The sequence below is a fragment of the Etheostoma spectabile genome, chromosome 17, assembly GCF_008692095.1.
Source record: "Etheostoma spectabile isolate EspeVRDwgs_2016 chromosome 17, UIUC_Espe_1.0, whole genome shotgun sequence".
Classification (NCBI taxonomy): domain Eukaryota; kingdom Metazoa; phylum Chordata; class Actinopteri; order Perciformes; family Percidae; genus Etheostoma; species Etheostoma spectabile.
This window is the reverse complement of record NC_045749.1, coordinates 6,123,047-6,146,774: the sequence shown is the minus strand read 5'-3', so window position 1 is coordinate 6,146,774 and position 23,728 is coordinate 6,123,047. Positions and strand designations below refer to the sequence as shown.

At 41.5% G+C, this 23,728-nt stretch overlaps 1 protein-coding gene across 6 annotated transcripts in view; it reads left to right on the top strand.

The window, feature by feature from the left end:
• The window catches only part of ccdc88ab (coiled-coil domain containing 88Ab), a 68,126-nt gene extending 45,971 nt beyond the window's left edge, over positions 1 to 22,155 (top strand). The window contains exons 19-39 of one of the 6 annotated variants that reach the window (XR_004335888.1): positions 406 to 684; positions 1,855 to 1,979; positions 2,136 to 2,274; positions 2,936 to 3,112; positions 3,255 to 3,416; positions 4,809 to 5,086; positions 5,374 to 5,517; positions 5,627 to 5,813; positions 6,262 to 6,407; positions 6,984 to 7,076; positions 7,549 to 7,751; positions 8,153 to 8,200; positions 10,956 to 11,033; positions 12,472 to 12,708; positions 12,801 to 12,854; positions 15,739 to 15,825; positions 16,432 to 16,521; positions 16,968 to 17,248; positions 17,838 to 18,288; positions 20,198 to 20,303; positions 21,035 to 22,155. Coding sequence is in view for 5 of the 6 variants with exons in the window: in XM_032541282.1 (XP_032397173.1) it covers positions 406 to 684; positions 1,855 to 1,979; positions 2,136 to 2,274; positions 2,936 to 3,112; positions 3,255 to 3,416; positions 4,809 to 5,086; positions 5,374 to 5,517; positions 5,627 to 5,813; positions 6,262 to 6,407; positions 6,984 to 7,076; positions 7,549 to 7,751; positions 8,153 to 8,200; positions 10,956 to 11,033; positions 12,472 to 12,708; positions 12,801 to 12,854; positions 15,739 to 15,825; positions 16,432 to 16,521; positions 16,968 to 17,248; positions 17,838 to 18,746 (3,717 nt within the window). In the remaining variant the exon portion in view is untranslated. Of the gene's footprint in view, positions 1 to 405; positions 685 to 1,854; positions 1,980 to 2,135; positions 2,275 to 2,935; positions 3,113 to 3,254; positions 3,417 to 4,808; positions 5,087 to 5,373; positions 5,518 to 5,626; positions 5,814 to 6,261; positions 6,408 to 6,983; positions 7,077 to 7,548; positions 7,752 to 8,152; positions 8,201 to 10,955; positions 11,034 to 12,471; positions 12,709 to 12,800; positions 12,855 to 15,738; positions 15,826 to 16,431; positions 16,522 to 16,967; positions 17,249 to 17,837; positions 19,211 to 20,197; positions 20,304 to 21,034 lie in introns of those variants that run through there. The other 5 variants (XM_032541282.1, XM_032541283.1, XM_032541284.1 and 2 more) reach the window with 5 other exon arrangements.
• Positions 22,156 to 23,728: the final 1,573 nt, after the last annotated feature.

Sequence of the window (23,728 nt, the reverse complement as noted above, 5' to 3'; positions counted from 1 at the left end):
ACTTACACAGCTTCAGTGACTTATTTCTGGGATGGACTGATTCTGCCTAGCAGAATGAGGTCAATCAGATTGGCCAAAATCTGTCTATCTGAGGCTGACTGAAAGTGTTTTTGTGAAACAGCAGTCTAAAGACTATTATATTTTATAATAAAAAGGGAAAATGCGTTATTTGGCACTTGTGCAGCACTGCCTCTCATTTAGTTCCTTCTGATGAAATTACTGCGTGTTTCCCAGCAAAGTTGGATTATCCCAGATTATTTGTCAAAATTGATTTTTGGCCATTTAAAGTAAATCTTTGCCCACTTTTTTTGCCAACAAGTATTTACAAGGCATTTAGACCAAAAGTAAATCCCATCAAATGATATTTTATCCACCTGCTGTGCATTACTTCTCGTTATCCCACAGAACAAGACTCTGGAGCAGGAAAGCTCCCAGCTAGAGAAAGACAAGAAGCTACTGGAGAAAGAGAACAAGCGGCTGAGGCAGCAGGCCGAGATCCGCGACTCCAAGCTAGATGACAACAACCAGCGGATCTCCACCTTGGAGAAAGAGAATCGCACCATGGGCAAGGAGATGATCTTCTTCAGGGACTCCTGCACGAGAGTCAAAGACCTGGAGAGAGAGAACAAGGAGCTGGTCAAACTGGGAACCATTGATAAGAAGACCCTCAATGCACTCAGAGAGGTATAATAGAAATCTTGATCTGATCTTCCCATGCTTCCATTATCCATCATGCTCCTTTGTTAGTGCAAGAATGTCTTGAAGGTATTTGAAGAAACCCACAAACATTGCTTTTTTTTCTTATTATTATTTCCTGGATTCAGGATATTATGCATCCTGATAAAGTTCCCTTGGCCTTTAGAATTAAAATAGCCCCACATCATCACATACTCTTCACCATGCTTAGAGATGGCATGGGATACTTTCTATAAAATCTCTCTCAATGCAAATCAACCAGGTATTAGTCTAACTGAAATAAAACCATGCCTATCTCTAAGCATGGTGAAGAGTATGTGATGATGTGGGGCTATTTTAATTCTAAAGGCCAAGGGAACTTTATCAGTGCATAATATCCTGAACCAGGAAATAACTGGCCTTTAATAATAAAAAAATCTGCCTGCCTCTATGAATTTAACATAGGGGTATGTATACTTATGACCCCTGTATTTTATAAGAACATTTATTTATTTACAATACGTTATCCATTCACAAGAAAATTGGTGTCCTTAAAGGTTGGATTTACCTCCATTTTTTAATTTAGGTATTAAAATAAATTTCAAAACATGATTTTTTTATTCCTCTTTTTTAGTCAACTTAAGCATGTGTATGTAAACTTTTGAGCACCACTGTATATGCGTGTTGATCGTACGACCCATTCTCGTGAAGACGATATCTTGGGACCTTCTGCAAGGGATATATTCAAATTTGGCACAGATTGGAGCGCCAATACCTGTACTGAGCTCACAGGGACATTGACAACACTACGCTAATTATGACAACATTACACACAAATGTCTAATAGGCTAAAATAAGGAAGTGATGACCGAGACACTAATCATGGGTGCCCACTGCCCACCTTGAAACTGTGGTGATTGTATAGATGTTCTTTGCTGCCAGGTTGGAAATGTGTCTGAAGCATCCATGTTTTACCAAAAAATACACTTATTACTTTTTATTAAACTGCCTCAAAGTCTTCACTACATGTATTATGAGTCTGGACAGACATGGATGTAAAACTGCAACTTGACTAGTTGGTGGAGGCATTCAATCGCAAGGTGGTAATTCTAGTTAATGAATAAATGGAAGGTGGAAGGACATCTCAGAGTTACTCAGTGTTTGCCTGTGTGTGTTTAGGAGCTTGTGAGTGAGAAGCTGCGGACTCAGCAGATGAATAATGATCTGGAGAAACTGACCCATGAGTTGGAAAAGATTGGACTGAACAAGGAAAGGCTGCTGCATGACGAGAGCTCTGACGACAGGTAATCATCTCACACACATGCCTCAATGTTCAACAAGAAGTCAGCTCGCCTTACAATAAAGCATTAACTGTGTTGAGGATTACAAATATGTGATCACACTCTAGATTGGAGACACAAACACACTGACCCAGAGCTAACTTGAGTATTTATTTTCAGGTTTAGGCTCCTGGAAACCAAATTGGAGTCAACTCTGAAATCATCTTTGGAGATTAAAGAGGAGAAGATCGCCGCCCTAGAGGCCAGACTGCAGGAGTCCTCCAACCTCAACCAACAACTTCGGCAGGAGCTCAAGACAGTCAGTGACACAAATCCATCTTTTAAACCTAGAAATACATGCACAAACAGAGTATTTTGGTTCCATGTAGATGCTTAGCTCAACCACAGTACAGAAGACCCAAACACAAAAAGACAATCCAAACACTCATTTCCCAGCCCGTCCACTTGAAAACAGCGTGTCCCAAAATCTTTCCCCTGCGGTCCAAAACACTAGAAACATTGAAAACACTGAGGGCTTTTCAAGGCCGATACATTATTTATTCATCCACTCATCCTCTTCTATCACCAGTTTATCTATTCATGAGGCGGCAGGAGTCTGTGAATGAGGTGGAGTAGAGTGGTGGTTGTCTGTTTTCCTTTTATGGAGGCGTATCTGTTTTGAACTTGCTGACACAAATCGGATCCAAAGCTGAGGGGCTGAGTGGAAAAGTTGAGAGCTCTGTATATGAGCTCTGAGTTTCCTTGAAACGATAATGGAGTCTGTTTGCTGTTGTACTTCAGCATTACTCGTGCCATATTCCACTAGAATATTCTCCTTTTATCATTTAGTCATTTTGCAGTCAAGCCTGGGGCAGTATTTCAATTTCAGTTACATGATATTTATGTTGTAGGAATACATTATACTGTGCTGAAGTAGCACAAAAAACTACTCAAATGTTGACTCATGTGTCTCTCTTCAGGTGAAGAAGAACTACGAAGCGCTGCGTCAAAGGGAGGAGGAAGAGAGGATGGTGCAGAGCTCACCCCCTAGAGGAGGGGAGGACCCTCAGGCGTTCAGTAAATGGGAGAAAGAGAGTCATGAAGCCACCAGAGAACTGCTGAAAGTCAAAGACAGACACATTGAGGTGGAGAGGAATGTAAGTTAGTCCAAAATCAGTATTGCTTATCTAACTTTTCCAAGATGAATGGTGAACACGCACTCATTTGGGTTGTGCACTTTTATCTGAATGCATCCTTGTAAACCCCGATATCTTATATTATGTGTCTGTTTTTTCCCAGAATGCCACACTCCAGGCTGAGAAGGCGGCCCTGAGGAGCCAACTTAAACAACTGGAAACTCAAAGCTCCAATTTGCAGGCTCAGATAGTTGCAGTGCAGAGACAGACTGCTTCTTTACAAGAAAACAATACAACACTACAAACACAGAACGCCAAGCTGCAGGTAATCCCCTACCCATCCAATACAAAACAGTGTCCAGTAGGCAATGGGTGACTACTTTCTTACAGCGTAATACATTACACATACATATAACAAAGCTACCAGTTTCTAACAGGTAATCAATATAACCTTAACCTATAAAACACATTAACAGAAAAAGATTGCAAGTTTATATTATTGTATGATAATCTGCTTCACACTTACCGGACACTATATATTACAGTATATGACACTCAGTTGATACAGCGCAGAACTGTGTAAAGCAACACTAGCTTGACTTATTTCGCTGCAAAGGAACAGGTAACCCTTTCTAAAGTGCATTGAATTTGAAAAAAACAATCTCACCTTAAATAAAAAATTTTAGTATCTGTATTGTAAGTGTTCAATTTCCCTTTTCTTGGATCACTTTAAAGAATTGTCTATGTTGGCTACAAAGCTAAAGTTCAAAGTTAAAGCTTGACCTTGTAAACAGCTGTTGACGAAACAATCTCAAGGTCCTCAGCATCTTGCCCAAGGTCACTTCGACATGCAGGGCCAGGGACAACCAACCTTCCGATCAGCAGGCGACCGCTCTACCACTAGGCCACAGCCGCCCCTGTAATGTACATAAGCTCATATTGGTGCATATGATATAATACAAAGACATACATAATTAATAAAAAATAATAATCCAAGACCTCAAACAATTCTACACAATGCAAAGCTGGCCAGCCTTATACTTTGCTCTGTTTGTGCAGTTGCCCTGCCAGGCTGCTTAGCTTCCTGGTATGGATTTAGACTTGCACTCCCTGTTTGGCAGCAATTCAAACCCTGCTTATGGGCAACGGGATTTACACTGACCATACAGTAGCGTGTGCGTGTGCGTGTGTGTGTGTGTGCGCGCGCGGTAAAAAGATGTCTTTATTTAAAGGTAGAGAATGTGTGTGTGTGTCTCTCTCACAGGAAACCACTGTGACCACAAAGGAAACATGAAAAGAAACCTGCTAGAGTTCTGTAGATCAACCCCAACAGAGACACAGTGCCCCCTTTAGACAAAAACAACCCCTACTTATTTTACATTGATGTCCTTTGATATTGGAGAAACTCTGCTCTCTTCAAAGATCACAGTAAAAAGATTTTTTTCTAAGAAGTGTAGACAGATGACAAAATGTGGAGAATCTGTATTTTAAACCACTCTCATATCTCACACTCCATTCTCAATGTTTCCTTCTCCCACTGTATATATATATCATTCCTTTCCTCTTTTCTCTGTGGTTGCCTTTTCTCCTTTCTCTCTCATCTTCATGCTCCAATAATTGTTTTCATATCTGTCCCACTCTTCCTATCCTCTCCTTCCGCACCCATCTCTTTTCTCCTCCTTAATCAATTCCTCTCTGTCTTCGTCTTGTCTCTTAGGTGGAGAACTCCACCCTGAGCTCGAAGAGTGCAGCCCTCATGGCCCAGAACGCCCAACTGCAGAGCCAGCAGAGCAGCGTAGAGGGTGAGCGTGAGGGTGCTCTGAAGGAGAAAGAGGAGCTCCGGTCCACCTACGAGATGCTCCTCCGCGATCACGAGAAGCTGGCGGCGCTCCACGAGAGGCAGGCCGCCGAGTATGAAGCCCTGATCGGAAAGCACGGGGGCCTGAAGAGCTCTCACAAGAGCCTGGAGCAGCAGCACAGAGACCTGGAGGACAAGTACGACTAGGTTTAGGAGCATGGGAAGGGCACATGGCTGAAGTCTAATAATGATTTAAGACTGACTTACGACCTAATACATTACTTTGCCCTTCTTTTGTACATTTTTGTATGAGGGCAATATTAAACAATCATAAGTAATCATAATGCAGAAAATCTTACAGGAAACTGTACCACCGCTTGGTATAATAAAATATGTGCTTTGTTTTCAATTCTCTCTGACTTAAATCTTTCTTTATACAACCCATCAAAGTGTTTTTAATTGATGTGTATTTGAACATGTGCAGGTACAAGCATCTCCTGCAGAGGAAGGGGGAGCTTGAGGATCTGGAAAAGAATCTGAAGGAGCAGCAGGAAAAAATGGCGCTGGAGAATCAAACGCACCAAGCCACAGCTGGCCAGTACAAACTGCTCAAAGAGGAAAATGAAAGGTCAGATCAAGCTGTAATAATATTTGTTTCAATCATAACCACTATGTAAATGTATGAATAACATAGTAACAAAAAGCGTCAAACTCTCTTTCTCTCACCCTTTCCTCAGGCTGAATAATACCTATCGTCAGCTGGTGAAGGACAACGAGAATCTCCAACTGGACCATAAAAACACAAAGAGCCAGCTGAACAGCGCCAAGCTGGACCAGACCAAGCTGGAGGCCGAATTCTCCAAACTGAAGGAGCAATACCAGCAGCTGGACATCACCTCCACCAAACTCACCAACCACTGTGAGGTGAGGAGATGCCCATGTCTCTTCTCTGTATCTGGGAGTTTTCCGTTATGTGTCTGCGTGCCACTTTTAAAGCCAGCTGTATTATGGCTGGTGTACCTCCTTTAATATAGAATATTTGATGAGACGACTACTTAAGCCAGCTGTGTTGTGGATGGTTTACCCCTTTTAATGTATCATATTTGTTGTTAAGCCAGCGTCTCTTTGTTTTTTGTGTGTGTGTGTGTTGTGTGTGTGTGGTGTGTGTGTGTGTGTGTGTGTGTGTGTGTGTGTGTGTGTGTGTGTGTGTGTGTGTGTGTGTGTGTGTGTGTGTGTGTGTGTGTGTGTGTGTGTGTGTGTGGTGTGTGTTGTGTGTGTGTGTGTGTGTGTGTGGTGTGTGTGTGTGTGTTTGTGTGTGTGTGTTTGTGTGTGTGTGTGTGGTGTGTGTTTGTTGTGTGTGTGTGTGTGTCAGTTGTTGAGCCAGCTGAAAGGAAACCTAGAAGAGGAGAACCGCCACCTTTTGGACCAGATTCAGACTCTGATGCTTCAGAATCGCACTCTGCTGGAGCAGACCATGGAGAGCAAGGACCTGTTCCACGTAGAGCAAAGACAATACATGTAAAGCGCGGATGATTTTCAGTTTTCTTTAAAACGGACAGCAAACATGTCTGTGGGCTAAAATATGTGCCACCAGAAACCGAATTTGAATCTTTTTATATTTGAATTTGAATTGCTAAACTTGAATAATTGCAATGAAAAACTGAAATTTAATTTTTCCGTACTGGAACTGAAGTCCAATAAAATTTCATCCTCACTGAAAACTCAACTCTCTATATATTGACTTCCTTCATCCTTCAAGAACCCGGATGTCTGTCACAGTAACTTGAAATTGAATTTTGTGAACTGAATTTGAAGATATATAGAAAGTTGAATTTTCATTGATAATCATATTTTATTGGACTTCAGTTCCAAACAAATTTCTTTTCAAATTAAGTGATTCAAATTCAGTTTTTTAATACAATTATTCAAATTTAGCATTTCAAATATATATTATTGAAATTTAGTTTCTGGTGACACATTTGTCAGCATATACAGGTTCCTTTCCGCAGTAATATATTCATATCAAATTGGTATCGTATGGAGTTTCACTTTTGCTTGCCTAACCGGATCATCTCTTAAATCCCCACCTATCAGTGACAAGCTGAATGAGCTGAGGAGACAGAAAGAGAAGCTGGAGGAGAAGATTATGGACCAGTACAAGTTCTACGACCCCTCACCTCCACGCAGGTAAAAAGCTGCGTCATCTAGTAACATGAAGCAAAAAGTTTGAACACAAAACCGCAATGAGTACAAAAAATATTTTGAAAAAGTTAATTTGTGTCAATGACTGGACCATGTCTGGTGTAACATCTCAATGTCAAAATGGCTCACCCATAATCCGAGTGACTCAGTCAAGTCATGTATCATAGCAAAGTGATATTCACAACTTTGTTTGCTTGTTGACTCATATTTCTGAGGCAGGGCAATGGCAGAAAACACTCCACTGCAGCCTTAGGAAGGGATGCATCAAATATTTATGGTCTGCAGAGCTTTAAACAGCTGTATACTTTAAAAAAAGTATCGTCTATGGGAAGAATTAGTACACACACACACAACAAATCCAGCATGTTTTTTTATATGTCAGTATGTGTTTTATGTCAATATGTCGTGTTCCAGATGGTCTCTCTGTCTCACTCTCTGCCCTGTCTTCCCTTTCTAGGCGTGGCAACTGGATCACTTTGAAGATGAAGAAGTTGATCAAGCCGAAGAGCCGGGAGAGAATGCGCTCTCTCACACTGACTCCCTCTCGTTCCGAGTCTGGCGACGGTTTCCTGATGTTTCCCCAGGACAGCCAGGACAGCTCGTCCATAGGCTCTGGCTCCAACTCGCTGGACGACACACTTACACAGAAGAGGAGCAGCAGTGAGTACAAAAGGAAACTCCTATACACACAGAATCAAAATCAGCATAGTTACAGTTTCAACAACTGAAGGAGCTAGTCTGGGCATGCTCACTATAAATTATATCAATATAAACTTACCCAAATATTAAAAAATGAGTCAATATTTCACACACAAATGTACGTGCAAAGAAAGCAGTGTAAATAGCCAAATAGTTCTAATTAATGCTGAATACTCTTTTACAGACACATAATCATACACTCATACCCGCAAAGACACACAACATCCTGCTACATGGTGCGTTGTGTGTTTGCTGGTTTGTACAACTGTGTAGTGGTTGAGTGGTTGAATGGGTCTTTCCTCCCCTAACTGCTCCTCTGCTTCTTTATCTCTCTCTCTCTCTCTCTCTCTCTCTCTGCTAAGGGAGGAGAGGGCAGCAGCCCCATGCCCAAGGGCAGGGTTCCACCAATGGTATGCTGCGGATGGGGAGGGTGGGCGGGGCTTGTGACCCGACTGTCACGTGTCTCGGGGCATGTTTTCGTGAGTCCTTTGTCTGTGTCACTCAGCTGTCCTAGAGGTTACGGTTGAGCTGCGCAGCACCACAAGGTTGACTCTCAATCTCGGACCTGGTTTGAAAAATAAATTTCCTTTGTTTGTAACAGAGAGCGTGCTTGATTTCTGTAACCTTATGTAATTAACTACTAAGTTATGAAAAATACTACCACCATTAGATACTTCATTTAATCCGAAGAACTGTATATTTTTGTGTAATTAGTGACAACAAATTTGAAAGAAAAACTTGTTGCCTCAAGTGAAGGCTTGAGGCTACATTAGCCTTTACTAACACACCCGCATTTCCGACCAACTTGTCGGCGGTTGACTTCATTGTGAGTAATGTAAGCGCCAGGTTTTGACTAATATGTGGATTAAAAAAAAGCCCATCTTTGGTTCAGCTGCATGGATTTGATTGGGCTTTTTTCTTAAACTGTCCATCTTGAGTCCAACAATGTTATCATGTGTAATGCCAAATCGGTGGAGTACAGTGGAGTTTTTTTTTTTGGTGTAGCAGTGTTTAGATGTCAAGCTGAATCAAGCACCTCTCATGTGGTTCAAATATTGGAAAACGCACACATCATACACTATATATTAGCTCCTAGTTACTGCAAGTCAACCTGCTGATCTGTGCAGTTCACCTGTAAATGACAAAGAAACGCCCTCTAACGTAGCATCCAATCTATTAAAAGGTGCAATGCATTGTGGCTGACTTCCAGTCAATGCAAGATTTGTTAAAATCCTGGTTGTCTGTATTTAGTATGAGCTATAGAATGTGTGCGTGGGCTAGTAGGTTTATATTTTCATTTAAATAAATAGGTCTCTTAACTTTAAGATTAAGCTGGTAAATTTTGTAAAGAAAAAACATAACTGTCGTGTAAAATCGAGAAGCCATGTGTAAGTATAGTAGACAGTAAGTTTTTTTTTTTTCCATTTAAAGTGAGCAGTAAACCCTATAAGAAAAATAAGCAATAAACTATAAAAAAATAATACATACATCATATAAACATACAACATGTAACAAAGACACACAGTCAAATATGTAAGGTATAATGTAAAGCGAGCCACTCATTATTGCAAATTAGAACCCCCACAGGGTTATGCAGAACTGCAATAATGACCAGTTCCTAGTGATGGTCAAATGAAGCTTCGCAAACCGTCTTTATTTTCTGAGCTCACTAGATGGCGCTCTCTGTTCAATAAAGATTGAAAACACACTGAATTGACATTCCTTTAATCTTTTTCTTTGAACAGAGAGCGCCATCTAGTGAGCTCAGAAAATACACTGGTTTGCAAAGCTTCATTTGACCATCACTGCCGGTTTTCTCTTTATTACCCTGCTTTTTACAACGCTTATTACACGGCTACTCATACAGAGATTACCCATTCATAACGCCTGCATCCCGGTCGGGGCGGTTAACTTTATCGTTGACTCATTTCTCTCTAAGGCGGAAGCCCGGTCTCCCCGGTGCGTAGGCTAACCGTGATGCAGCTAACTAATGCTCTGTTTGCACTGTTGCAATTTGTCCTATTAGCAATCCCCTTTTCTTCCACCCTCTCTCTCCCTTTGAGCCGCAGATCAGCTGATGAGCAGAAGTATTGATTTAAAGTGATTATATTAATTTAGTCAATGAACCAAAATCCATCCATATCAACGGTCTGTTATACTGAAGAATAGGACTGTAGAATGCCATTACTGACCAATCAGAGTCACATTTTCAACATTTTCTTATAAATAGGCAACAATAAAGTCCTCGGTTATGTCAATGAAAACTCCTCCCTGATTCTGTTAAGCTTTCCTTTGACCTTTTCACTCTCCTGGTTGCACCCTTTAATATTCTTCATCCTGTGTTTCATGTAGGTGATAATGTGTTGACAGTTGTGTTGTTGTGTACAATATGTAATGTGGTTGGTATTGCAGAAGACCACACTCATGCCCAATACCATGAGTGCTTGTGTGTGTTGTTTGCATTTTGTGCGAAAGTGTGCTTGTATATTTGCATAATGTGTTTAGATTTTTGTGTTTGTTTGCATAATGTGTCTTTGTACAGAAGTCTGCCCTTTAAAAGTATTATTCAGGTTTTAAAGAAGTCTGTGGGAGGCTTTGCAGTCCAACCAAAAAGTACTCTAAGTATTTAAAAACTTAGAAATGTAAAATAAAGTATGGTTTATTAACAAAGCTAGTTCAAAATCAGTGGCGTTGAACACAATCTCTCTGGGGAAATGATGGAGATAAAAGTGGACATAATCCTTTAACACAAGCTTCACAGTATAAAATGACTTTAGTTTTCAGCTCCATAAACTTCCATCTAGCATTGTTAATATATTTCCTGCTGTATTTCTATAAAATACTAAGAAGTGATAGAAGTTATAAGACCTAACATTTGATTATAATCAAATATGATTTCTAATCATGTGAATACCGATTCTAAGTCATATATTTGAGTGTTGAGTTTGTGTTTATTACATCATTTGTCTATTGTTCAGTTGAGTGTCCAGGGGCTCAGCTCTCTCTGCATCTCTCGCCTGGCTCTCTTTGTAAAAACGTTAACCACATCCCTCTGTTCTGCCCTCCTTTTTCTTTTGTTTTCTTTCCTCCACCTCCCTTGGGCTTGTTCTGTTGCTCTGTCTGTCTGTCTGTCTGTCTGTCTGTCTCTGGCTGTGATCTTGACAGCTATAAAAAGGTTGCCTTTCATGAGGAACAGATCCAAGGACAAAGACAAGGCCAAGGCCATCTACCGGCGCTCCATGTGTAAGACCTCCGTTAGCCGCCACGCTAGCCTTCCTCCGCCTCCTCTCCCTCTCATCGACACACTAGCAGAAACAAAGAAGGAACAGTCACTGATTTCATGGTGGCTGCAGTGTGGGGGTGTGATGGTGACAGTTCGGCAGTTTCAGGTTTCAGTCACAGCTGTTAAACCAACTCCGGCCTGCAGTCTGCAAATTTCCATTTTACTATTTAAGACAGAGTTTTAGCTTTCATGGGTAATGTTATCCAATATCTTTTAGAGACATGAGATTGGCCAAACATTCCCTGCATACCCTGGTGACATCAGTGACTTGTCCTTAAGTTTTGCCTAGTAACCCTCTGTCACCTCCTCCGCCCTGCGTCTGCCGCCTCCACTCCCTCCTGTAGAGTGTCTGCTCTTGGCTTTCATCATCTTTTACTAGCGTAGTGTCACTTTTTGCAGATACGTAAATAACACAAACTTTACAAACTTTGTCTAAAAGCAAAGATGTACAAATGAAAAACGTATGTATTAGTGACAGAATTATATCTAGGGCTAAATTCCAAAAAAAACAATAATGCAAAAACTTGTAAAAGTAAGAATTTCCTCTTCCTGTAGATGTGTCTGTCTTGGTCCTGGTGTCATCTACCAAAGCCTTATCCGTCAGTTTGGTCACTGTGAGAATCTCTATGCAACAGTCAACATATTGGGCAGCTTAGTCGCGTGTGTGCGCGTGTGCGTGTGCGTGTGCGCGCGTGCGTGTGCGCGTGTGCGTGTGCGTGTGGCATGACTTTAAAAAAAAAACACCAACCGCCTGATCGTCTCCACTCACACTCAACCAGGAGGCTCTTTCTCTTCCTCTGTCAGTGTGCTTCATTATAGATCCTATTCTGCTGACATGGACATGCCTCGCTCTAGTCTTTTGTGTACAGTACCGCTGCTCATAGCATTGCATGCCTTCATGCCTCTCTACCGTTACATACAAGTGCATAAAGACAGTGGCCTATTTAGTTGATCACCTGTTTAAAAAAGGTATCTGTATGATGACAATGCAGCTGCCATCTTTATGCACTTTGAGTGATTTTCTTGAATTTATTTTTTGTAACACTGTTCCATTGGACATGCCTTGATTTCCAACAAGCCTAGACTTGATTTTATTGTATTTTACAAAAATGAATTTTTCACTGAATAATCAAGTAATCTTATAATAATGTTAATCTTTTCTACATACTTTTTGAGTGGAAGCTACTCACTTAAGTAGCCTGTACGAGGCTTCTTATGACATTGTTGCTTTAATCTGAGCCATTTTACATCCCCAACTGATTATCTTTAAAGGGACACTAAATGTCTTTGACATTAAGTTAACAGTTCTTTTGGGTACAACAAGCTAGACGAGCATGATGTGAGGTGGATGACTATTGTCCCTGTCATAATTTCCATTCCTCCGTACATCTTATTTAGCCATGAATGACCTGCTGCAGACCATGGCGGTGGCGGGCGGTCCCGGGGCTCAGTGGGCGAACAGCATCGAGAACCTAGACGGCGCTGAGGCCGGAGACGCTGGCATGACTGGGAGCAGCAGGCGCAGTGGACAGCGCATGAAGGAGCTCGCCTTTTCCACCAACGCCATCGACTGTGCCACCCTCACCCTGCCTACTGCAAGGCAAAGCAGGGCCAAGCACCGTCTCCAGGTCAAAGGTCAGGATGGTTTTATTTGTGTGAGAATAGGGAAAAACGGGCATATCGAGAATCTCACATTGAGAGCATCACTCTCTTCTGTGTCTCATCAGATAATGCCTCCTGTGAGGATGTTGCTGGCTCCTTAGATGACCCCAAGAGTCAAGGTAAGAATTGACATGACCTTAGTAAAGAATAAGGATGGGTAATTGCAGCTGGCCGGTCAAACGAGGAATGAGAAAAGACTGACTAGATGCAGAAAAAGCAGGTCATGTCCTTAGCAGTCCCACTGCTAATCTTTGGGCTGCCTTTCTGCTCTTCGATTAAGCTTGATCTACAGTTGGAAAAGCAAAGCAAAAAAAAAAAAAAAGAGAGAGAGAGAGAGACCTACATTAAAAGTAGGATTGACTCTAATTCAGGCTTTAGGACGTTATCCAGGGCAGTTAATCTGCGGCCCGGCAACTATTCCTCAGTTCTGTGCCTCTCTAATGAAGATGACCCAGTTGTTAAACAGCCACAAAACTACTGACACATTCCTCACACTTAAAGCCAGGTCTACACCGGCCATCAGTTTTGTCTTATAAAAATACTTTTTTTGTTTAATTCCTTTATTCTGCCGGCAGCTACTCTTAGACTAATGTCCTATGTTAATATACTAGACTTTTATTCAGGGTGGCCGTGGGTCCTTAAAAAGTCTTAAATCATGTTTCCTAAAAACAAGGCCTTAAAATGTATTAAATTGTTTTAAATTCAGATTGGATAGGTCTTAAACATGTTTGTGTCATGTCACGGCGAAAATGCAGACAGTTTGTCCTTCAGCTCCTGAGCTTGAGCCCTCTCCATCTCCAGAAAGCTCTCCAACTCTAACTCCACGTTGGTCTTACTTACCTTGAGCGTCTGTCTCTCTTCTCGAAGCTGCAGCTTCTGAGTCGCCACAATATTGTAAAGGGCCTGCTTCTCTCCCTTCACCTGCTTTAATTTGACTTTCAGGTCTTCAGTAATGAAGGTCTGCAGTTCCAGATCTTTTTCGGCTTTTCGGAGCCTTGTGCAGATTTTTCCCAGCTGGGATTTCAGATGGTCTATTTCACTGGGTGGGGAGGGGACACATTGAGCCAGAGCCTCATCCAGCTGGGCTCTATGGGAAGCCTGGGATCTTTCCATTTTCTCCTTTTCCTCCTTCTCTTCTTCTCGGACAGCTTCCTCCATCTTGCTCAATTTTTCCTTCGGCTCCTGAGCTTGAGCCCTCTCCCTCTCCAGAAAGCTCTCCAACTCTAACTCCACGTTGGTCTTACTTACCTTGAGAGTCTCCACTTCCCTTTTCAGGGCCTCCTTCTCTCCCTTGATCTGCTCCAATTTGATTTTCAGGTCTTCAGTAATGAAGGTCTGCCGGTCCAGATCTTTTTCGGATTTTCGCAGCCTTGTGCAGATTTTTCCCAGCTGGGTTTTCAGATGCTCTGTTTCCCTAAGTGGGGAGGAGACACGTTCAGCAAGCTGAACTTTCAACTCACCTATCTCCCTCTGCATCAGCTCTTTCTCATGGCTCCAACTGCTGCCCTCTCTCTGTTGTTGGAGCTGATCGAGGAGATCGGCCAGCAAGTCCTCTCGGATGACCAGGTGAACTCTTCCCTCAGATTTACCTTGGGTGAGCGTGGCCTCGCTGTCCTTCAGCTCACACCGTACCTGTTCTTCAAGTGAACTGAGATAGAAACTAATTCGCGGTTCAGTCTCTCGGTAGTTGAAGTCCATGTTTTCCATGGTTTTTTTTTTCTCGTTGCAATGTGCACCTTTGGATTGTCACAAATGACTCTCTGCTACAAACTGCTGTTTGAGTGAATGTGTCAGAACTAAAGTTGGGTCCTAGTATTCAATGTGTTGTTATGACAACAACAACATGTATTCTTTTCAATCCAAATGGTCATTGGTTCTATTCCATTCTATCTGGGATTCTATTGTTGCTATGGGACACCAGTTTGTTTGTTTGAATATACAGTATGAATGTAATGATTTCTGATGAATATAAAATATGGCAGAAATGATTTCTGAGGATTATAAAATATGGCAGAAATGATTTCTGAGGATTATAAAATATGGCAGAAACAGCACTTTATGAAATATTGAAACCATCCAGACGGTACCGTACGTACCTGAGACCGGTGATTTAACGGCACCGCTCTTTTTACACAGTTTAACAACAAAACTCTGACTGAACATTACTAGCTAGTAGTTAGTAGCCCACTGTTAGGTTGAGGATTGCCTCATATCATATTTACACTGCTCTATTAGATACATGGCTATGTCTTTGCAATGAAATACCATTTTTAACTAATGTAGACTATTTTTCAAGCAGGTACCTGTGCACTGTCAGTCTTCTGGGTTAAAATGGAATTATAGGTTGTTGTTACTGTCTCAGATTTTAATCAAACCTTATATATTAAGAATGTGTCCCAAACCAAGGCCTGTCAAATATTTCTGTTCTCTGTGTTTTGCTTAAATATCTCATATCTGATATCTATCCTTTTATCAGATATGAGATATTACAAAACACAATTTTGGCTGTTCACAGCATTGTCTTTTAATGTGACAAAAACACAAAATAATAATTTTGACTATTACTGTATGTTACCTAAAGTTCAGACATGTCATTGCACTGATTCCCCCGGGGCATTGGCGAAGCATTAGTGCCAAACCTGGATTCTACTTAGCTTATGATTTCCAATAATACACACATAAAATCCAATACATTGTTGTGAGACCTGTTTTCCAGTATGTCTGTGTAGGAAACTCTCTCTCTCTCACACACCATACATTGCTTCTAATGTATCAGCCATTAGGTCATCTTCTAGAGATGATGTTATGTTTTAAAGTCATTAATAGTTTAGTTCTAGTAGTAATTTCAGATAACTATTGATTTTTTTTGAAGTTGCTGTTTGTTTTTTGTTTCTGATACAAAGGGATATTAAACTTGTTTTGCACTGTGGGCAGCATCACTGAATAGAATGCTGTATCCTTTAAACATGTCATGTTTGTCATGTAATGTGTGTGTTTTATCAGGCCTGCAGGTGTATAGCAGTGCTCTGGCTCAGTGTCCTTCTCCTGTTGAGCTGAGCGTTATTTGCAGGGTGCCCTGTAGCATCTGTTGTAAGTGACCACTACTTGGCACTGAATCCCACTCTGGGCCACACTGGGCTGGTTTCTTAGACAAAATTCTAAATTGGTGACACCCATGTCCTGAAAACCAGTTTGAAATTATTTCCTGGTCCCTGGTTTCCAGCTAAAACTGCATACAAACACGGTGAAGAGCAAGGTCACACTGTCACTTTTCTTTCTTTCTGAATTCCTCCTCCTCTGTCACACAGTCACCCCTTCTTTGTATCTTTTTTTATTACTAATTGTACTCTGTTAATCAGTTTTGTCTGTATAAGTTCCCCTTTTTCTCTAAGGTGGGTTGGTCCTTGGATTTAGCTGTCCCTGTCCTCTCTGCCAGTAGTTTCTTTGTTTACTGACTGGACATATTGGCGCTGCAGCTTGGCACTGTCCCCACTGGCCACCCTTCCTGTCCCTCTGCCTGGCATGTGCCATCTGCTGCCCCAGCAGGAGATGTTCTGTCAAACTGTTAGCGTATACCTACGTGCTACTCTTTGTGTTAGTGCATGTATGTGTGGATACATGTAAGTGTATATCCTAACTGTGTGTGTGTGTGTGTGTGTGTGTGTGTGTGTGTCTTCCCTCTTGTCCCTTACCCAGCCGCAAGACCCACCAGTCTCCATAGCAACAGGATCACCAGTAGTAATAGTAACAATAACTCCCAACTCTCTTCTCCTCTGGAGGGCAAAGGTATGCACCTCCTTCCCTTAACCCCTCCCCCCTTTTTTCTCCACTTCCACCTCAACTAACCATTCTTGCCTTCCTCCTTCTCTTCCTTTATCTTTTTCTTTCTTTATCTTTTTCTTTCATGCTTTCATGATTTTAAAAGTTAAGGGTTACTTTTTTTTCCCTCTCCTTCTATGGGAAAATAATTAAGTTTCTTGTTCAAAATCAACAGATTAGGATGATCCAGTGGGATTTAAATCTGTTTTATTTTATATTACAGTATTATTTATTTTACATTTTGTTTCATAAATGACTACGATCCTTACAATATACAGCATATAGTGACAATGTAGGCAGTGTAGGAGAAGAGTAGTAGCCTATTAATGCAGTTCCTAGCTGTGAATGATAAATCGTAATAATGATCATAGATTACTTCCCCATGTTCTAATAATTGCGTCCCCCTCACACAGGCACGTTGAACGGCAGCCTCAGCAGGCCACACAGTGAGAGCAGTGGAGAGTTCAGCCTGAGTTTGGACCAGGAGGTGTGGTCCAGCAGCGGCAGCAGCCCAGTCCAGCAGCCCACCTCCTCGCGCTCTTCCCACCAGAGCCCCCTGCAGCTGCGAAGGTCACTCGACCCGTCCACCGCCGCCGGCATCCCCGGCCAGACCCAGGTCAGGAAGACGGGATCCCCAACCAATGAGGTGCTTTCCCTGCAGCAGTTCCTGGATGAGGGTATTGATCCTGCAGAGGTGAGGCCTCTAACTCAGTTACAACTGTTGTGTAATGTTGCTGTTATGATTTGGTTAGAATGTAAACGTGCAGATGAAGCTTTTATGAAAACAAAATTGGAATATTTTCCCAGTTATGACCATGCTGGTTTCATTAAATCATATCCGGGATCAATTTAGAGCTGGAACAAAAAATTATTTATTTATTATCATTAACAATTAATCTGTCAATTTGGTTTCTCCATCAATGCTTTCTAATAGCTTTTATCTGTGATTAAGTATTCACATTATAATTTTCAGAGCCCATTTTCGAATTTCTTATTTTGTCTGACCAACAGTCCAAAACCCAAAGATATTTGATTTATTACCTCATATGACAAAGAAAAGCAGCAAATCCTCAATTTGGAGAACCTGAAACTAAAGAATGTTTGGCATACAGTATTTGTTTTTTTTAAATGACTGGAACGGGTAATCAATTTTAAAATAGTGTGCTGATAATGTTTTCAAGACAAACTTCGCCAAAGGACAGGAATCCCTCAATATGAAAGAATTGTATAATAATTGTAATGGTGCTCTTTTTGATACCGTTTGTTTGCTGTGTCTTCTGCAGTCCGGCAGTCAGGAGAACCTCACTGTAGACTCTCCTCGCCTCTCCACTTCTTCTGAGCATGTGCAGAAAGAACGCACTTCCACAAAGGGCCGAGGCATATTACGCTCATCCAGTGGGAAAGCAGCGCTGGTAAGCTCTGATCGCCCACCGAGGTCGGCCGGACAACCGGGTCGCCCAACCCTGCGTAAGGCAGAAAGCACCCGCGTGAGAGGCTCTGTCTCAGTCCGCTCCAGCCTATCCTCGCAGGGCAAAGCCACGTCTGTGTCTGAACGCCTGGACTCTGCTTCCTCCACGCTGCCCCGGGCCAGCAGCGTCATCTCCACTGCTGAGGGCACCACTCGGCGCACCAGCATCCACGACCTACTCTCAAAGGACAGCCGGCAGCCCGTGTCAGTCGACCCTTCTCCCATCGCCTCCACCAAGGCTGGGGTACGCTCCCAACCTACGCCCAGTGAGTACCACCCCAACAGCACCAATCTTAAGGGACCCCTTACCACCATCACCCCCCTGCCCAAGTCACTCAGCTTACCTTGCCATAGCTTGGAGGATCCAGACCTCTCTACCCTTGAGTCTTTCCTCGGCCCTTCCTTCACAGTAGAGTCTGTGTTCATGGACTCCATCTTTAGTGAGTCGGCAGGCAAAAACCTCCCCTTCCTGTCTCTAAACCCCACCCTAGTCAGCAACATCAGTGGGCCGCCTGTTCCAACTAAAACACACCCTCCTCCTATCCCGAACCATATTTCCGCCCAAAACCAGGCCCCTCACAGCCTATCGAATGGCCAGACGGGATCCGGCCCAGCCTTATCTGAATATAGCGAGGGCTTAGATCCCAATTGTGTGAATAATCCGGACGAGTCAGTGAGCCCAGAGGACAACCAGTCTCTGTGGTATGAGTACGGGTGTGTGTGAATGACAGGGAGGTTCTGGCTTGCTGATCTTTTTACCAGACTTGACGTAAAGACGGGAGACTGAAAAGAATGGATAAATGACAAATCCTCCCCCTCCTCCCCTGCATGTATTTATTGGAGCACTATCTCTGTCTAGTGTATTTGTTTCGTTCTTTTCTGTTTGCCATGGTGCTGCTTGGTGAATTGCTATTTGGTTTTATTTTGTTATTTTTTAATTTTTTTTGACACCTCCCTTTTTTCTGCCTTGTTCTTATCTCCAAGGTGAGACTTTGATGAATGTTCCTTAACACAACAGCCCTATTATTGTTTCCTCATCAAATATGTTTCACTGGCTAACACTATACTATTATCTGCAGTTTGGGGTTAATGCAGGCTCATTATATCTGTTAATAGCTTACATCTTTATTTAGCAATGTGCAGAAATATTGCCAATTCAATAAATTTGTCACCAGAAGCCATTAAAAACAAAAAAAACACCAAAAATATCTGAATGTCAAAGCATTGTGTAGAGAGATCTAGTAGCTGCAACTTTTTCATTACAAATCCAAATTAGGATTTTTTTTTTTTTATGTGTCGGATAATAGCAACATTTTTCATTTTCTGTTTGTTGTCTTGATGATGTATGGGTGACTTTCACGGCTTTTGAACTCTATTGCATCATTCATTAAATTGCACGGCTTTGTTCTGTCCGACCTGAAGCGCTCATTTTGATTGCTGTGATCAAAATGGTTATCATGTGTATCTTCTTTTTGTTTGTATTGTGGATTTGGATAGTGTGTACTTTTGTTTTTGTACATCTGACACCCTTTCTGTATTTTCTGTTATATATTCTTAACAGGAGCATTTCTGCTGGGGGTTTTGATCTGGTGGGTCGTAACGGACCTCTTGGGCTGGTGATAAAATGATGCAAGCTTCATTCCCAAAATGATCTGAGGGAAGGGATAGTTGGTTAGGTGAAAGTTGACAGTGAAGGTAGTGGAGTATGACCAAGGTGATTTATTATATTTTAGTTTAAGGCTGCCCTTGATAAAGGGAATTGAAACAGGAAGTCACTACAGTAAGTTGAGAATAGTTTTCAGTGGTCAGATTGTTTTGTGAATAAAGCTAACATCATTTCTTTTGGTAGCTGAGAACTTTAAATGTACTTATCGCGATGCACCACAACTTGAGAATGGATAATATTTGATTAAGTATTTTAGACTGGCAAAATCTTGTACAGATTGTTGTAACTGTTAAGTTATAATCAAAGACGAGCACTGCTTTATGTGCCAATACTAGTAGTACGGTCCACCTATAGATCCTTATTTATTTCTGCTTTTTTTACTCTGCACTTGCTGTTTTGAAGTTGCTTTAATGTATTCATCTTAATCTACAGTATATGCAAATGTAAAATAAATGTCATTTCTTGTCACTGTCTACAGATGTAACATAAACATTGCCTTTGTCCTACAGATGTGGAGGGCAGAAAGTCTAAAAGCAGGAGCGGGGAGCCGCAGCAAAGCTGCTAAACCCCGCCCCCACCACCCTCATCTGTCTGCTACCATGCTGTGAGCGCGTGGTGAGTGAGCGCTGCTCAAGTGGGAGGAATGGGTATGGGGGGCGGGGGGGGGTCCAGTCTTGTCTCCATGGGAACCTAAAACATGGTGTAACAGATGTCATCCATCCTGCCATGCACTTGCTTACCCTACTTCTCTAAGCCCAAACCTGCCCCCCCCCCTTCTTCACTGTCCTGTCCTCCGCCCCACTGTCGCTGTGGTGCCGAACGCCTGTTCACATAGCCTGATGGGACCCTGGACTGCATGGCATATGGGCCGTTTAACCATGTTGCTCTGAGTGGATGAACGCTTTGTCTGTTTGTGTACTCAAATCCCCCAGTAAGAGGAGCTCTATGACTCCAGTACCTCACCGTACCCTCCTCCTTGATGCTTCTTGTGTTGTTGGTGGAGGTGACTGCTGAGTGTTTCCTGCTGATGAAGAAAAATATCCCCCTTGCTGTTTTTTTGTTGTTGCATGGCTTCAGTGTGTAGCGTTGAAATCCTTCCCACTCCTTATTCCCTTAACAATGCATGAAGATCCAGAATGGCTGCAGCCTTCTGTCTACTCTTGTATGTCACTGTCTATTGATACAATTTCTGACTTTTATTTTTCTCTTTCCAACCTGTTTTACTTTGTTGTGTTGTGTTCTCTTTTGTTTCTTTCCACTTTGCCTCTTTACTTTCTAATCTGTCTCCTGTTCTTTTCTTTTTTTATCTTACTCTATCCACTCCTCTTTGCTTGCCTGGGACTCAGAGAGAAAGGTGGCCTTGGAGCGATGTTTTTGAAGCTTAAATTAGTTTATCTGCTGAGACCATCTACAGTGAGAAAAGATTGTATATCCCCAGTTTCCTTTTTCTTCCCATTTTTTTTAACCCATGATACTTCAGTGGAGAAAAGTGGATTTCTTCTCTGTTTTGGTTTTTCTTCCTTGAATCAAGGAAATCAAAAATACTAGAAAATTTGCTGTGACAGGTTTTTTCCTATAAGACTAAAGCTGTGGCAGATTGCACTTCCACGTGTACTTTAGTGTGACGGACTGCTAGATGTGCACTAGTCTTTGTGTACTAAGATTAAGTGCCAATGTTCACACTAACAGCCAAAACGGTGATCCTAATCCAAACTGCTGACTCCATTTTGGATCTTTGATGCAACTTTAAAGTCAGCCAGACCTTCATCTGCCCAACGCCATGACCCTAAAAAGTCTTTTTATAAATGGGCAGCATGGACAAGCAAAGACATGCATTCAGTCACATTTTAAAAGCATGTTGGCACCAAACAATTCTGACTCAACCTGCTTTTAGACTCACAATCTGCATGGAGCAATCAATCAGCCAATCACCCCACTACCTTTGTCCAATCAAAGAGGAGGACAGCATTCAGTGGGGATTTTACTTGCCAGGATGCCAAATGGACTTGGACAGGAAGCCATGACAGCTGTGTGATTGGGGTCTGTTGCCTGCCAATCACGAGTGAAGGTTGTATGATCTGAGAGAGACTAATCAGGGGAGTGTTCCAGGTCACCTATAGAACAGTTGGCAGCCATGGCTCATGCCACCACAGACGCTGAAACAAATTATACACACTGTTCATCTTAGCTTAAATCATATATATCATTAAATCACCTCATTTCTTGATTCCCATTCTGCTCTGAAAAAGAAAATAACAGTTACACTAAAGTTCATTAACTTCATGCCTTCACAGTATCGTGTATCTACTTCCTGAGAAGGCACTCCGTATAGGTGACCTGTGACCTACCCAGTACATGCAGATGTCTGTAGCTGTGTTGAACATGATGGTGATTATGACCCAGTGTTTTCCTCCTTTTCCACTTTTTACATAAATCCATTTGATGTAATTAAAATTCATCAAGACTACCGTGTGCTCTTTGTGTTTTGAATGCTGAGCCCTTCCAGAACATACAGACCCAAATGTTCCTGTCATTGTCAGCGACTGGGGCAGAAGTCCCTCAAGTTTGACCATTCTTAACCATTTTCTTATTCGTTTTCAGTGTTGCTCTAAATTGAGCGCTTTGACATTGCCTTTGTGGAAAAGTAGAATTTCCTCGTAGAAGTTTTTTCTGTTTACTCTGATCCATTTCAACTCACAAGCTAAAATGGTTGATTTAGTACAAACATTGTATTCTATAGCAGCAAATTGTATAATACACATTATCATTTTATTAGGTACACCCGTACCATCTAATGCTGTCATTTCAACAGCCCTAAAAGAAATCCTACCTTGTTAGTTCTTTGTTTGTACTGGCAGAGAGATGTTGATTCAATTTGATTTGGAGTGTGGTGTTAGTAGGTATCAATGTTAGGAGCCCAGTTAATGTGGAGTACCACCCCCTAGCATTGCACTCCTCTATTACTGTCGGTCTCACAATGGACAGTTAAAAAAAAGAGAGAGCAATCAAGTGATATATATATATATATATATATATATATTTTTTCCATGCATTCTTGTTCATATCTGCTGCCTACATTTCCCACAATACAACTCAACCATCAACAGTTAGGTTGGAGGTTCAGGTGTTGTGCATGTAGCAGCTAACATAGCCTCGAGTCACTAGCCAAGGAGGAGTAGGCTGGTGCCCCAAGACTTTAAATTATAACATTGGTAGAGTTGGCCTTTAGAAATTTAATTATAAATACTTTCAGGTCTGAAGCAATCCACACCTACCTGTGATCTACTGCTCACACACTTATTGGCTGATTATCCAGCACTGTGTTGGTGTTCAGTGTTCGATTGACATTTCCTTCTCTATCTTAATATGATTTGTTAGGGTAGGACAACTTATATATATTTTAATAATTTTTCTTTGTACAATGAAGATTTGCGGATTTTGTCCCCCATCACTTACATTGGAAGTGCATTACAAGTTTATCCTTTAATGGTCAGTATGAAGAGGAGTAAAGTTTACAGCTGGCACACACTGTTTCAGCGCAAATATGGGTATTTGATTGTTTTGTGACAGACTTAAATGTAAAAACAAAAACTTCCACTGGTTCTTATAAAAAAAAATAAAAAAAAAATAACAAATGCTCATTGCATTATTGAAAAGATACTTGCCCTGTAAACGCTGTAGAGCTTTATTTGTTTGGTCTTTGGCACCTTCCTAGAGGTGACTGCCAGTACTACAGTCAGAACAGATTTGATGCACAGTAGATATCATAGACTGTATATTTTATAATATTAATTTAAATGAACGGTCTATGGTAGATATGGGTCTGTATGAATGGAAACCTCGAATACATGGGGCTTGAACATTTTTAAGCCAAGGACCCCTTTACTAAAAAATGAAACGCAAATGAAGTTACATGTTAAATTGGGTTAACAATAACTTATAGGGCAGCCTAAAGCTTTTATACATACCTGTTTGCTTAGAATAGTAAGCTATTAAATTAGTTAAATAATTGTTGGCTTGCTTTTATAAATCATGTTTTA